Below are 16177 nucleotides of genomic sequence, written 5' to 3' on the forward strand. Positions count from 1 at the left end.
GCACATCCTGCCAGCGAGCGGTAGGGAGACCTTTGGACCAGAGGGCAAGCGTAACCGCTTTCCAGACAGTGGCATTCTCTCTTTCGACCTGCCCATTACAGTGGGTTATAGCTGGTGGTCCTGCTCGAAGCAATACCATGCTCCAGAAGGTACTGCCGCAGCTCGGCGCTCATAAATGAGGACCTCCGGTCACTGTGGATGTAACTGGGATACCCAAAGATGGCAAAGATGCTGAGCAGGGCCTCTATGACTGAGGAGGCGGTCATGTCCGAGCAGGGCACAGCGAACGGGAAGCCAGAATACTTGTTGATCACTGTAAAAATGTAGGTGTTACGGTTGGTTGATGGTAGGGGCCCCTTGAAGTCCACACTTAGACATTCAAAGGGTCGGGTGGCTTTGATGGTGTGGGTGTTCTCCGGATGGAAGAAGTGGGGCTTGCACTCAGCGCACACCGGGCAGGCTTGGGTCATGGAGCGAATCTCCTCGACCGTGTAGGGCAGGTTGCGAACCTTAACAAAGTGCGCGAACCTAGTGACTCCTAGATGACAGAGCTCCTCATGGAGTCTCTGCAGCCTGTCCAGTTGTATGTTGGCGCAAATCCCCCTGGAGAGCGCATCTGACAGGTCGTTAAGTTTACCAGGCCGGTACAGTCTGTCATAATAGAAGGTGGAGAGTTCAATTCTCCACCTAGTGATCTTGTCGTTCTTGATCTTACCTTGCTGGATATTGCTAAACATGAACGAGACCACATGTTGGTCAGTCAGCAGTGTAAAGCGCCTGCCAGTGAGGTAGTGCCTCCAACGACGTACTACTTCGACTATGGCCTGGGCCTCCTTCTCGACAGAGGAGTGTCGGCTCTCAGGGCCCTGGAGGGTCATGGAGAAGAAGGCTACCGGCCAGCTGGCCTGGTTCAAAGTGGCCGCCAGTGCAAAATCGGATGCATCGCTCCCTACTTGGAATGGAATGGGCTCATCAATGGCGTGCAGCGTTGCAGCGGCGATGTCAAATTTGATGCAGTCGAAGGCTGCTTTGGCTTCGGGGGAAGGAGGTGGTCTTGATAAATGGCCGTGCTTTGTCGGCATAGTGTGGAACCCATTGGGCATAGTACAAAAATAAACCCAGGCAGGTCTGGCATTACCACCCCGTTCTCCACCACACAACCTAAAATTGGAAGCCGAGTGGTCCAGAGGACACACTTGTTGAAATTGTAGGTCAAGTTCAGCCGAATTGCAGTCTAAAAAAATTTCTCGAGGTTGGAATCATGGTCCTGCGTGCCATGGCCGCAGATGGTGATATTGTCTAGATACAGGAAAGTATATGTTAGCCCGTTCTGGTCTATCATCCGGTCCATTTCCTGCTGGAAAACTGCGACACCATTCGTGACCCCCAAAGGGTACCCTGAGGAATTGATATAGCCGCCCATTCGCTTCGAAGGCCGTGAAAAGTCTGTCTTCTCGGCAGATCGGGAGCTGGAGATAGGCCGAATGTTGTTATTTCTGTTAACATTCCTATACTTTCAATTCACTTTTTTGAAATAATATTGGATTAAAATTTTCAGTGACCCAAGTAACTTAAAGGGAGTATTGGTATTGAAATGCCTGAGTAGAAAGAAACCTGCAAACATCACTTGTGTGGGGAATTGTGCTTTCTCTCCACACCAGTTACAAAATTGCAGTCTAAGTAGCAAATATTCTAGTTATTGATCACAGTTGAAATAGATTTTGTGCTTTTAAGAGAAGCACTGGCAGGAAAATTGATACCTGTGCATAAAAATAGGCACCAGCTGTTTATTAAAAACCTCTAATTTAAGGTTTAAATTAAAAGTTTGGATGGACATGAATCTGAAACTCAAATTATTTTCATAAAGCTAAACAGATTGTGCACCAACGGTGTTGTTGTTAATGTTCTTTGAATATCTTTATCGTTTATTTCATTAAAGTTTAGACTGCTTTTTGTTTTTAGACTGCATTTTTTGTTGAATAATAATTAGAATTTTGACATTGATGTTTTGAAAACAGGTTTGGTAGCAAGGAGGAATATATGTCTTTCATGAATCAGTTCCTTGAGCATGAATGGACCAACATGCAGCGCTTCCTACTGGAAATTTCCAATCCAGAAACCATTTCAAATACAGCAGGATTTGAAGGGTACATTGATCTGGGCCGCGAACTCTCCACTCTACATTCGCTGCTCTGGGAAGTGGTTTCGCAAATGGAACAGGTGTACATTCATATCGACATACAAATCCAATAGCTACTTTTTGCTAAATCAGCGCAGAAATATATCGCTTGAGACTGAGCATAGTAATCATTTCTAGCCTTTCATCTGATATGGGCTTTTTTTTAATGTGGCATCAATGTACTCGTCTTGTTTTTATTCATGCAGAAATTTTGTTATATTCATATTGCTAGTTTGCACTTTGAGCTTTTTGTTTGATCGCACTTCTATGGGATGTTTTTTTACCATGTTAAATGTGCTCTATAAATAGAATATGTTATATATTGGTTGATCTCCTATTTGAGACAAGGAGCTCGAGTAAATGTTGTCTTTAAATAAAATGGAATAAGGAGATAGTGCTTTAGAGTCAATGGGCTATCCTGGCAATTTTCACATTAAATGAGAACTTGGAAATTTATATTGGAAACAGCTGGCAAGAAGGGGGCAAGAGTTAGGTTTTTTTGTGAGCAATATGCTTGCGGTATTTGTTTTTTTTTAACACAATAGAGTAGATGTAATGGATGTTGAATTCAAACAAAATTTGGCATAGCTGGACTTGCTGCTACAATGTTGCTGCTTGGAGATGGCTTAACTTGTGTTTGTTTTTTAATCTTACCCAAACCATTGTAATGTTTAAGAAATAACTACTTGTTAGATAAACACAAAGTATGAAGAATGAGCTTCAAACATCCATTTGCATACATTATTTATCACTTTCCTTTTAAATCTATTCCTGAATTGTCAAATGCCTGCTACCATGCAGTTTGTCTAAATTTTAAAAAAGTATATTATGATTAATGATGCTGAATACATACAACATGTAATTACACAGATATGGTTGAAAATTATACTTACAAGTTGACCAGCAAGAGCTTCTAATTTGTGGGATTACAGATTGATTTGTTTCTGCTATGGTTATGTTCATTTTCTAACACTATGGAACAAAAACTGAAAATGCTTTGGTCAGACCAGACATTTAAGATCGATGACCTTTCATCTTGCTCAACAGATGCTGTCTGAGTATTCCTAACACTTTCTGATTTTGCTTCAGCAGCAAAGCATTTTCTTCTACACCATAATATTAGTAAGATCTTAGAATAGTGATACATAGGCATAACGTACTGTTCAAATTGTTCACTGTACTGGTTTAGCATAATTAATTTTATTCTTTTACACAGCCTGAATAATCATGTCACAAAGTTGTTTGGATTTATCTGTTCTTTAGGCAACTGCAACAAAGCTTGGTCCCTTGCCTCGCATTTTAAGAGACGTCAATACAGTGCTAACCAATCCAGGAGCTGTACCTGCACCCTCAACCTCTGAGCCTTGCACTTCAACACCAAATCCCACTAATAGCAACATTTCCTCAGGGCTACAGAAGATGACAATAGATAATGATCTTAGTGGGTGAGTGAAAATATTATCACAGTTTATTGTAGTTCTGGCTTTATCCATAAATATTTTGGAGAATGTGTCCCATTAAAGCTTAACTGAGTAGTCAGTGAATTCTGGAGGGCTTCAGCAGATTAAGCAACATCCATGGATAGAAATGGTCAGGCCCTTCATTGAAACTAAAGTGAAAAGGGGGGTGATATTAAGTATATGAAGGGGAAGAAGCTGAGCAGAGTGAATAGAGGGGGAGAGGTATAGAGACAGGTAGGGGGAAAGACCACTGGGAAGGAGAAGAGAGTTAAAAAGCAAGAATAGGAGTAGGTTTTAAAAAAAGGAGATGGAAACATTGGAACCAGATAGAGGTAGGGGTAATCCAGTATTAGAAAAATTGAAGTTCATGTCGTTAGGTTTAAGGCTGTTCAGAAGGACTATGCTGTTTTATTCATCAAGTTTGCATTTGGCTTCATCCTGACAGTGGATGAGGCTGAGGTCTGACATCCCTGTGTAGGAATGGTTGGGGGAATCAAAATGTTTGGCCACAGGAAGTTCAAGCTTAGACCCACAAACAGAGCGCAGGTGTTCAGCGAAGCAGTCACCCAACCTGTGTTTCTCCTCACCATTGCAGAGGAGGCCACACGGAGCACAGCAAATGCAGTAGATTAAGTTGGACAATGTGCATGTACAGCTTTGCCTCACATGGAAGGTGTGTTTGTATCCCTGGACTGAGGTGAGGGGAAAGATGCAAAAACAAATTTTACTTTAAATAGTTCATCACCAAACTGTTAATGCAAAAGAACAAAGGGCATATTCAGGTAAATTAAGATGAAACAACATGGCATAATTTGACAATTATGACATTTGAATCTGCTTTTCATAAATTGTTAATTTCTCGAAAAATAGAAGAATAATGTCGTATTGGTAATTGAACTCAAAGGGATTGTCAAACTTCCCTTTGCTTGTAAAAATGACAGACTTCAAGTGTCCTATTTTCATTAATTCTGTGTCTACTTTATTTGCTGACAGTAATTCTTCCTACTTAGAAACAAAATTTCATTCCCTTAGACAAAAAAAATCAACCCTTTCTGATAAAGTCTGCCATATGAACTGTTGTTGTGCAGGTGTGTAAAACCAATGCAATTATTGCATTGTACATGGTTTGATAGGCTTTAAAATATATATTTAACCCATCTTTTGGCCATGTGTAGTAAGGGATAAATTGGTGAGAAGCCATTAATTCATTTTGAAGTTGCAAATATCTACCTGGGAAGAATTTTAGCTAGCCCTTGAGTGTTTTATTGAGTGCTTGTCAGATACAATATGTTGAATGTGGAGTATAAAGCTCGGAGGAACATTTTAAATTAGATCCTGGTACAATGTTTAAAAGAAAAATCTCCTGAAATTACACAGATTTTAGAGCTTATTTAGGATGGAATTGGGATGGAATAATATTATGGGCTGGTTGTTTTGCTTTTGCTGTTTTTTGAAAAAGCGATTCACAAAACTACCTAGGGTTGACTAGATAGGGGTAAGATAAGGATAATATATCTTTTATTATTAAGATATTTCACCTGGGTTTTTGCATCTTGTTAAAAGTTTTGTGTTTTTGTTTACCTAATTTGTTAAATCAATACCTTTGCAAAAGTTGAGCTGTAACTTACAATAGTGTGAAAGGCTCTCATGTACAAAGTATGTAAAGACAAATGTCTCAGAAGTTTAACTAACATTGAATTTAATTAAAAAACTGGTCAGCAAATGTTAGACATATTGTCTAGGACAATCTCTTGCCTTTTTATCAAATTAACATGGTAGGTTAAAAACAATGTGCTCAAACTCCTCTCCTCCCTTGGGCCATGAAGTTTATCCAGAGAATAACTGACTATTGTAGGCCAGGAATATCTGAGATGATATTTGAGTGCCCTCTGTTCACCAGAGCTAAGGATGGTCTTTGACCACGTAGCTCCCACCAGTGCAGGTGCATTGTCAGGACTGGGTGCAGTGCCTTTCCTTTCCCAGCTCCACTAGCCAACCTTACCACTGCACAGGTTGGATGTCACGGTACAGTCACTCCCTATGGCAAAATACGCCGACAAAATTTCCGAATAGTGAATCATGATCAATTAAACCTATGAACATGATTTAATAACAATAATAGAGAACAACTGATATTACAGGATACTGTGTTCATATACTATAAGAAATATTTATATGTACTAAAATTTGGTTAAGAAGTAAATCCATTGAAAAATGCTCAGCATTTTAGAGGTTGTATAGAAATGCAGTTGAAACAACTACTATTAAATACTTCATTGTTTTACTGTTTGAAAAGCATGAAAATAGTCTTTTCTAAAGCATTTCAGGCAAAATAAATGAGATGATTAAAATAATTAGAAACCATTTGATGAATTATTTTGATGAATTATTTGTTAAGGATCTCGAAATGTTATCTGATTTCTTCCCCTTTCAGTTTATTAGACTGTACAAGGTTACCCTCTCCTACCCCAGAAAACAAGGACTTGTTTTTTGTCACAAGGTCCTCTGCCATACAACCATCCCCAGCTCGCAGCTCAAGCTATTCTGAAGCCAACGAACCTGATCAACAAATACCAAATGGCAATAAAAGTGTTTCAATGGTTGACTTACAAGACAATCGCAGTTTGGAAAGTACAACAAATATTCCTCCTGCATCTGATTCCCTAAATGACAGCCAAGGATCCGGTGGACAAATCCAGGCAATGTGGCAGACAAGAGCACCATTAAATCCAGCTCCAAGTGTTTCTGGCCTTGGGCATGTTGGCCGAAAGCCTGGACAAAGCGCGAGCACCCCAACTGCTGACGCTGCGCCAGTGAGACCTCAGCTTTTGGCACCATTATCTTTTCAAAATCCAGTGTATCAGATGGCAGCAGGTATACCAGTTTCACCGCGTGGAGTAGCTGACTCGGGATCAGAATGTCATAGCTCTATTAGCTCACATAGTAATAACGAAGAATTGGCAGCCAACAAGCCCACTTTCCACAGTCACACGAGCACTGAGGATTTCACTAGACGCACCGGGGAATTCACAAGAAGACAGCTTTCCCTGACAGAAAAAATACCCCAGACATCGGTGCCTCGTCAAAACAGTGCTGGCCCACAAAGGCGAATAGATCAACCTCCACCAGCAGCTAGAGGTAGGACACCACCTGCCTTATTATACAACACCACTCAATATCCACGTCCTTCCAGCGGAGGTGTGATACAGTCCTCGTCAGAGTGGCCAAGCACTGGCATGAAGTTACGACAGCAGTCCTCCTCATCCAAAGGAGACAGTCCTGAAATGAAACAGCGCACGGTGCACAAACAGGTCAGTGACCCTATTGCTGGCACATTTTAAACAAAAATTTAAGTTTTGCTTCTCTGATAGAAAATGAGGAACACCTAGCTTTTTGAGAAATATAGAAGAAATTCAATCTTAATAGTCACTAGGCCTTAAAATGTTTACGGTATGTTAAAAGATGCAAGATGAAAATTTTGGGAGAATGCTGGGAAAGATGTATAAATAAGCAACATGGTGTTGGGTAGAATATGGAGGCAAACCATTTAGCTCAATGAATTATTGGAGCCACTGTGTCTGTAGTCAAGATAACCTGTACCAGAAGTTAACCTATAATCACACGTTAAATTTATTTCTGAAGCAGACTTCAGAGCAGGATTACGTAGTGTAAAATATCCCTATCCCTACAAAATGACAGACCCCTTGACTTAGTGTGAAGTGCCATGCATTATTCACTGGCAATATCAAATATCAACACAAGCAAAGAATTGATAGAATTTTAAAGCAAGATTTGGACAGGTGTGATTACTTGAAAACTCCCAACTGTTGTGCGATTCACTGCAGTAAACTGAATGTTTCTCTCCTTTATTTCTCTAAATTAAATTTCTAATATCATATTCTCTACCAGATTAGGTCTGATTTGTATTCACTGTGGAACAGGGTCACCATCATGGGGGAGGGGCTTTGTGGACCATGCCCCCCCCCCCCCAACATGAGTCATTGTCGTCGTCTCCCCAATCCGGTCCGACGCTGACACCCCTCCCTCCCTGCCTGGTCCAATGCTGCCGCCACCCCCACCTCCAGTAAAAAAAATCAGTGTCACCCTGCGGTTTCCCTAATGCCCCTCGGTTACATTTGTTCTGAAGCTGACTCGGCTGTGGAAGTTCTTTATTTTGTCATGCTACATTAAAGGAGCAATAATATCTGATCATTCCACCAATGGTAGAACATTTGCTAAAATCCCAATTACTCAAGTGTCACTGGGTGATTTAGAAACACTGCATTCACTTCAACTCAGGAAGCAACATGAAATGAGTTTGGTAGCCTTTGTCCAGTGGGTCATTGGTTAAGGTGTTCACTGCAGAACTGATCCTGATATGTGAATTGATGTGTATTTCAAAAGCAGCATAAGCACAGCTTTTCTCAAGACAAAAATAATACAGCAATAGGCTGCTTGATGATTTTTGCCTGATCTGTTCTGCATTAAAATCATGGCTGATTTTTCTTTAATGTCTGCACCTTCCCACACTAACCGCAGGGTATCTAAAGAATATACCAATCTGTCTTGAATGCACTCTCTGAGTTTACACAGGTATCTTGAGCAGTGAGTTCCAACGCTTCACCACTCAGAGGGTGAAAATTCTTTGCATCTCTGCCCTGGTTTCAGACACCCAAGTCAAGGGAAACATGATCCCACTTGCCTCTTAAACCTCTATGAGAATGCTGTAAACTTCAATGAGATCACCTCTTATTTTTTTTAAATTTAAGAGTTATGATCCAGTTAGCATCATATGTCCTCGTGGTAAACACATTTTTTAATGAATCTTTCTGGTGAATTTCTGTTGTCCTCTCTCTATAACTGATTTTTCCTTTGGTACAAAAATTAGGCCTATTTTCTAGGTGCACTCTATCAATTCTTAATACAATTGAAGAATCTTTACTTTTGAACTCAAACCTTCTTGAAAGTTTGATGTTCCAATTGCTTGGTGAGCCTGCAACTTGCAGAAATTTTCTGAACACTATGACCTTCTAGTCTCTCACCATTTTAAAAACATTTTTTTTCTACCAAAGTGGGTGACCTAATTATTTTCATATTTCTTTGCCATCTGCCACATCCTTGTCTATTTAGTAAGCCTGTCCATGACCTAATGAAACTTCTCTATATCTTCCACAGTCCACACTGCCACCTAGCTTTGTGGTACGCTGTCCTTAATTAGGTTTTGACTATTCTCAAAGAACAACATTGCAATACAATGTACTTGTGCCATTCCTCAGCACAAATATATTTCATTATTATTTATTTCTTACTGTGCTAATTTTAAAAATATGCAAGGAAGATAATCATACTTAACTGACCAAGAATTCATAATGCTTCTTATGAATACTAGAATTTAATTGCAACCAAAACCATCATCTTGTTTTCATAACAGTTTAAACATAAAATATTTTTTTCAAAAGGTTTTGCTTCCTGGAAAAAAATTGGGGATTATGATAGACAACTTCAGATAATTTCTTTTAATTTTCTCATCCATTTTCTCCAAACTCTTCTTCATTTTATTCACAACATCTAAGACTTTATTATTTTCCTCTTTCATTTCTGCCTTCAATCCTTTTTTCATTTCCCTCTTTATTATTTAAACTGATGCTTTATCATTGTGGATAACTTTTCTACTTTAGGTTGTGAATTTAACCCAGCTAAGATAATTTCAGTTTTGCTATATCACGTAGGAAGTGGAGAAACATTAAATTAACTTTTATTGAATTTAGAATATTGAAATGATGCTGGCACAAGCTCTCAGATTGACTGCATATGTTACACATCAAGGCTTTTTTAATAAGTCCAGTCATGTTGCATCTTTGAGCCTTAAGTGTATTACGTGCCACGATTGTGGCAGAATATATTGCAGCTGTTGCGACATTTACGATACATTTCTGCTGCATTGAATCTTCCTGAAGACAATAAATGCTACTGTTAAAGACACTCACCTGAAGAATATGTGCATCAACATGCATTCAATCTATAATCAATGTAATGCACAGCATCTGTATATGTGAGCAGTTTTTATAGTCTGCATCTACCTGACCAAGCATGTCCAGGCCTAAGACAACATTTGCTAACACCTGCACTGAGTACTTGCCCAGACATGCTTGGACTGTCCAAAATAGCTTGCTTTGTGGGCAATATACTAGTAGACTTGAAATATGCAGGAAATCACAAAAATAGGTTGTATCTTTTTTTAAAAATACGCGATAGGAAATTTTTAAGGTGATTTTCGTGATCAGTAGCCCAAAATCCATAAAATCCACCCAAACGTGTTCAGGAAGAAAAATCTTCATTTTCCAGTGTAATTAGAGGTCACATTTATGTGTAATTCTTAATTTTGTGATAAAACACAAGATAAAAGTGATCAGTACATTTGCAAAATGCCATCCAACACTTTCGTATTCTATCTGGTACTGGTTCACCAGGCTCTGGACCCCTGGCACTAGGATTGTAAGGTCTTCTGATTATGAGCAAGGGTGAAGTTGTCATGCCCAGGAGCTTGTCATAGCCATATCCACTTTGCTGCTTTACCTTTTTGACTTGTGGTACTTTGCACAGAGTCGTGATTTGTTGAAAACTTCTGCTGAGATCCACATGCAGGTTGTCTTGATGGACAAGCAGTATGCGGAATGGAAATCCAGGCTTATTGCACTGAGGGTGGCTTTTGGAGATCAAAATTCTGGTGGGAGAAAAAAATCTTGGCTCTGCTTCCTTGTTTATTTAGCTGTCAAGGCTAATGTGATTTGACATTTTAATGTGCAGGTTTTGATTTTGAAGGGTCATGCTTATCAAAAAATCGCAAGGTTGGCCTGATCACGGATAATAGTGAAAAATTACGATTGAAGCACAATTGTCAAGTATTAGCTTGGGATGGTCATATTTGTAGAACTTGATGCATAGAACAGAAGTTGCATTGTATGTCATGAACAAAATCCATTGCACTTATTCACCTTGGTAATTTGAGAAATATAAGACATCTATCACAAAGAAAATCAAGGGAACAAGCACAATTAAATGAGAGTACCTTTAAGTTTTTCTCCCAGTCACACACTATTCTTACAAACTCGATCACTAATCATCACATTTGGAGGCTCCTGACCCAACAGCACTGTGTGAGTACTTTGTCCTAGAAGGATTGCACCAATTTAAGAATAATGCTCACCTTAGTTTGTCAAGAGCAGTTAGAGATTTGTAGTTGGTACTTCCTTCACTAGCAAAGTCTGTATATACTATAAATGGGCTCCATCTGACGTGGGTAATGTCAAGTCACAGATTTCCATTTTAAAGCAATGCTACACTTTGAACTGGGTTCTGAGTAGTATAATGTAAATTGGGCCACAGCCTCTTGGAGAAAGGAAGACAAGGAGATGGCAAAGGAACTAAATGAATATTATGCATCAATCTTCACTGTGGAAGGCATTAGCAGTGTGCCAGATTTGAAGGTGATCAGGGAAGGGAAATGAGTACAGTTACTATTTCAAGGGAGGTGGTGCTCAGAAAGCTGAATGGTCTACAGGTGGATAAGTCACCTGGATCAGATAGATTGTGCCCTCGGGTTCCGAGGTAGAGATGGTGAAAGGATTGGTAATGATCTTTCAGGAATCAATAGATTCTGGTGTGGTCTGGAGGACTGGAAATTTGCAAATGTCACCCCACTATTCAAGAACAGAGGGAGGCAACAGAAAGGAAATTATAGACTGGTTAGCCGTCAGTAGTTGGGAAGATGTTAGAGTCGATTGTAAAGAACTTGGAGGCACGTGACAAGATGAGCCAAAGCTAGCATGGTTTCCTGAAGGGAAAATCTTACTTGACAAACCAATTGGAATTCTTTGAAGAAGTGACAAGCAGGCTGGATAAAGGAGATGGAGAGGATGTTGTGTATTTGGATTTTCAGAAGACCTTTGACAAGGTGCCACACATGAGATTACTTAACAAGATAAGAGCCCATGGTATAACAGGAAACCTGTGATAATTGTACTGTGGATAAAGCATTGGCAGGAAACAGAAAGTCAGAATTCAGGGATCATAATCTGGTTGGCTGCCAGTTGCAAGGTGTTCCCCAGAGGTCGGTGTTGGGGCCGCTTCTTTTTATGTTGTATATTAATCACTTGGATTATGGCTTTGTGGCCAAGTTTGCAGGTGATAGGGGGATGTCACATGATGTTGCAGGATCAACATGTAGACTCTTGACTCCCTTGATTAATTAGTTAAAAAAGTGCTAATTAAATAATGTTTTAAAGTTATTAACATTTTTTGAATACTTTTAAATACCTTTATAATGCCTCCAAAAAAAGAGAAATTATTTATAGCTGTATCTGGACCCCGACGAGAAGTAAAAGGACGATGGATCTAGCGCCCAGGCTGCCCCCCAATCAAATGAGCCTTTTGAAGGGCCCTCTATCAGCATCTCCCATCCACAACAGCGGAGAGATGGCATCGGAGAGGAACCTGAAACTGAACTGTACATGCATGAGAAGTCGCACATGCACGGTTCAGGTGTACGCTAAGCATTACCGGGAGTAGGGCAGCAGAGTGTTGAGAAGTCAGGAACTTCTATTTCAGCTCCCGATGATGAAGACTCAGGCTCCAGAAGAGGATCAGTGGCTGAAGATGAGGAAGAAGGAGCAGAAAAAGAAGAAATTAAAGTTATTTCACAACCTAAAGTAGAAAAGTTATCCACAATGATAAAGCATCAGTTTAAATAATAAAGGGGGAAATGAAAAAAGGATTGAAGGCAGAAATTAAAGAGGAAACTAATAAAGTCTTAGATGTTGTGAATAAAATGATGAAGAGTTTGGAGAAAATGGATGAGAAAAGTAAAAGAGTACAGGGTGATATGCAACATGTTGAAGACAGGGTATCTACTGTGGAAAATGCAACTACTGGTTTAATTATGGTTAATCAGAAGCTTTTAGACAAAATTGATGTATTGGAGAATTTTAGCAGAGGAAATAATAAAATAGTAGGTCTTCCGGAAGGAAAAGAAGGTTCTGATGCAATTCATTTTTTTCAAGATTGGATTCCTAAAGTTTTGGAAGAGCAGAATTTTGAAAATCCATTTGAAATTGAAAGAGCTCATAGGGCTCTGAGACCAAAACTTTTTCCACAAGTCTGCGTTCTATATTAATTAAATTTCTACTTTATCCAGACAGAAGAAAGTTTTAAGTCTTGCTGTGAGAAGGGCGAGGGAACAGCAAAGCCCATTGCAATGGGAAGGAGATAGAATTTTATTCTATCCTGATCTGGGTGAAGATTTGTTGAAGAGAAGGAAAGAATTTAACCCAGCTCAGAAAATTCTCTTTGATAAAACATCTAAATTTGTTCTTCATTACCCAGCGACATTGAAGATTTTTGTGCCTGGAGACCAAAGTAGATTCTTCACTAACTTTGCTCAAACAGAAGAATTTTCTTATAGATTTACTAGAGCACAGCCTCAAGAGGACATGGTATCTTTGATGGGACAAAATATTTCCTTGTTTGTTTCCTATTTTATTATTGGAAACGGGGAAGCTTGTGAGATGAAAGAAACTGAATGACAATACCTTTTCTCTTCTCTCATTCCTTTTGATTTCCGGGAAGCCAATTTAATTGTGGTAAACTAATTAATGAATTAAACTTTATGTATTAAATTTACCAAGGGAGTTGGGAGGAGTAGGGGGTGCTGTTTGCTGTGGGATTATGTATGCTTTTGTGACCTTAGTCACAACCTGTGAAATGGAGGGAGATAGTGTTGTATTTTTAAAAGACATGTAAGGTGGTGGGGAGGGGGGGTCTTTTATTCAGTATAGTTATGTATGGGATTATATACTATTTATAATTTGGATTGCAGGAGGAGATGCGTACTAGCACATGAAATATTACTTTCTAGAATTAGAGGAGCCTTGTGGGGGGAGGTGATGGAAGGGGTTGATTATATCTCACCCCTTATAGATTTATAGTGAGGTAATGAAGTTTGTAAATTTTAATGTTAATGGATTAAACAGATATATGAAAAGGAGGAGCATTAACATAAATTAATAAAATAGAAGTTGATGTGAGCTTTCTTCAAGAAACTCAATTAACTGAAAAGGAACATTTGAAATTAAAAAGGGACTGGGTTGGACACTTAGTATCTTCTTTGTTTAATTCTAAGCCAAGAGGTGTGACAATTTTGATTTAAAAAAAAGAATTTTCCAATTAAAATTCAAAGGGGGGAGATATGTAGTAGTACACTACCAAATATTTTCTGAACTGTGGACTTTTAAAAGTTTGTAGCTCCGAATATTGACAGTGAAAAATGTATTCAAGAAACATTTCTTAATCTAGCAGAGGCACGTGACAAGATTTTAATGGGGGTGGGGGGGATTTCACTTTTGTTTAGATCCATTGTCAGATTGATCTACTCGAATAATGATGAAAAAAAAGCAGCTAAAGCTACATTGGTTTTGATTAAAGATTTAAAATTAATAGATTTATGGAGAAGGATTCAAGAGAGAGAAAAAGACTATTCATTTTATTCGAGTAGGTTTGATTCTTCTTCTAGAATTGATTTATTTTTGATTTTGGCACAAAGTTAGGCTATGAAAATGCCTGATAAGGAAAAGATTTATAGATGGAGTATGAATTCTTTATTATTGAAAAGAAAAGATTTTTGTGAGTTTGTTCAAACACAAATTTGGATTTTTTTTAAACAAATTTAAATTTGGTTAATGATATTTATTATATAGGATGCTTTAAAAGCATATTTAAGAGGTCAAATTATAAGTTTTACTTCTAAAATTAAAAAGGAGTACATGTCAATTAGAAAGAGAAGTAACACTTTTGGAAAAAAGATCTTCAAAGGTGTGGCTCTGAAGATAAACATAGACAATTAACTTAAATATTCATGTATAATGCGACTCGTGTATAATGTGGAACCCCCCCCCCCATCTTTGAGGGGAAAAAGGGGCGAAAATTTTACCCCCGTGTATAATACGACCCCCTCCCCTCACCCGCCCGAGGCGCGCTGCCATCTCTCACGACCTCTCCCTCCTCTCACCCGCCTGAGTCAATTGACGACTTTCACGACCTCCCCTCCCTTCGGCCTCCTGAGTTGCACTGCCACTCGCCCGCAGAAATTTTTTTTTAAATTTTACTCTTGAGTATAATGCGACCCCCCCCCCCCTATATTTGAGGGGGAAAAGGGGGAAACATTTTTCGCATTATACATGAATATTTACAGAAATTAATAAAAAATAGTATAATGCGTTGCAAACTTATAAAACTGAGAAAGCAATTATAAGAACAAAACAAAGATATTATGAATTAAGTGAGAGTTCACATAAAGTATTAGCTTGGCAATTAAAGGTGGAACAGACCTCAAGAAGAATCAATGTAATTATAAGCCTCAAAGGAGTATTCCTTTGGAAAAAATTACATATGGCTTGAGAAATAAATATACTATCTTTTTGCAAATTTGTCAATTGTGTACTCAAATATTAAGATTTAATTTGAAATAGTGTCCTCTCTATGCCTTTAGACCTGCGAGACTCTCTTCTGAATTTTAATGAAGAATTTTTATAAATGTGTGTTAGACAACATCTCTCTGTGCAATCCTAAAACTGTCTTCTTCTTTTTCTTTGTTTATATAACTATATTATATCTTGTTCTGAGGGAGGGGGGTTTGGGGTAGGAGTGCAATATTAATTTTGTTTGGAACTTAATTATATGAATATTGAAAAATAAGTTTGCAGATGATACAAAGGTAGGTGGAGGAGAAGGTAGTGTTGAGTAAATAGAGAACTGCAGAAAGACAGACAGATTAGGAGAATGGGGAGAGAAATGGCAAATGATATACAGTGTCAGAAAGTGTACAGTCAAGCCCTTTAGTAGAAGAAAATAAATGGGCAGACTATTTTCTAAATGGTGAAAAAAAAATTAAAAAACATAGCTGCAAAGCAACCTGGGTGTCCTCGTGCAGGATATCCTGAAGGTGTCAACTTGCATGTTGAGTCAGTGCTGAAGAAGGCAAATCCAGTGGTGGCGTTCATTTCAAGAGGAATAGAATATGAGCAAGGATGTGAAATGAAGCTTTATAAGGCACTTGAGAAACCCACTTGGAGTATTTAAATTTAATTTGTTTTACTTTTCAGCCCACAAGTTCATGTGCCCAATTTACACTCAATTAACCTACACCCCAGTGCGTTTTGAAAGTTTATTGTGAGCACTTTTGGGATCCTCATTTAAAAAAGGATATGTTGACATTGGAGAGGTTTTAGAGGAGGCTCACAAGGATAGTTCCTGGTATGAAAGGGTTATCATTATGAGGAGTGTTTGACAGCCCTTGGCCTACACTCATTAGAATTTAGGAGAATGAGGGGGGTCTCATTGAAACATTTCAAATATTGAGTGACATGGACAGAATAGATGCAAAAAGGTTAATTCCCATGAGGGGCTTGACATGAAGAAGAGGGCACAATTTCAGGATTAAAGAGCGTCTGCTTAGGACAGAGATGTGGAGGATTTTCTACAGCTT

At 38.8% G+C, this 16177-nt stretch overlaps 1 protein-coding gene across 19 annotated transcripts in view; it reads left to right on the forward strand.

Annotated features, from left to right (window-relative positions):
- LOC138737104 (disabled homolog 2-interacting protein-like) overlaps nucleotides 1–16177 on the forward strand; it is a 592760-nt gene that overhangs the window by 529699 nt on the left and 46884 nt on the right. For 15 of the 19 annotated variants that reach the window (XM_069887658.1, XM_069887625.1, XM_069887641.1 and 12 more), the window contains 4 exons: nucleotides 2019–2220; nucleotides 3443–3624; nucleotides 4235–4336; nucleotides 6074–6950. In XM_069887658.1, the coding sequence (XP_069743759.1) occupies nucleotides 2019–2220; nucleotides 3443–3624; nucleotides 4235–4336; nucleotides 6074–6950 (1363 nt within the window). The remainder of the gene's footprint in view (nucleotides 1–2018; nucleotides 2221–3442; nucleotides 3625–4234; nucleotides 4337–6073; nucleotides 6951–16177) is intronic. The other 4 variants (XM_069887650.1, XM_069887668.1, XM_069887674.1 and 1 more) reach the window with 1 other exon arrangement.

This window comes from Narcine bancroftii, chromosome 1 (assembly GCF_036971445.1).
Source record: "Narcine bancroftii isolate sNarBan1 chromosome 1, sNarBan1.hap1, whole genome shotgun sequence".
NCBI lineage: Eukaryota > Metazoa > Chordata > Chondrichthyes > Torpediniformes > Narcinidae > Narcine > Narcine bancroftii.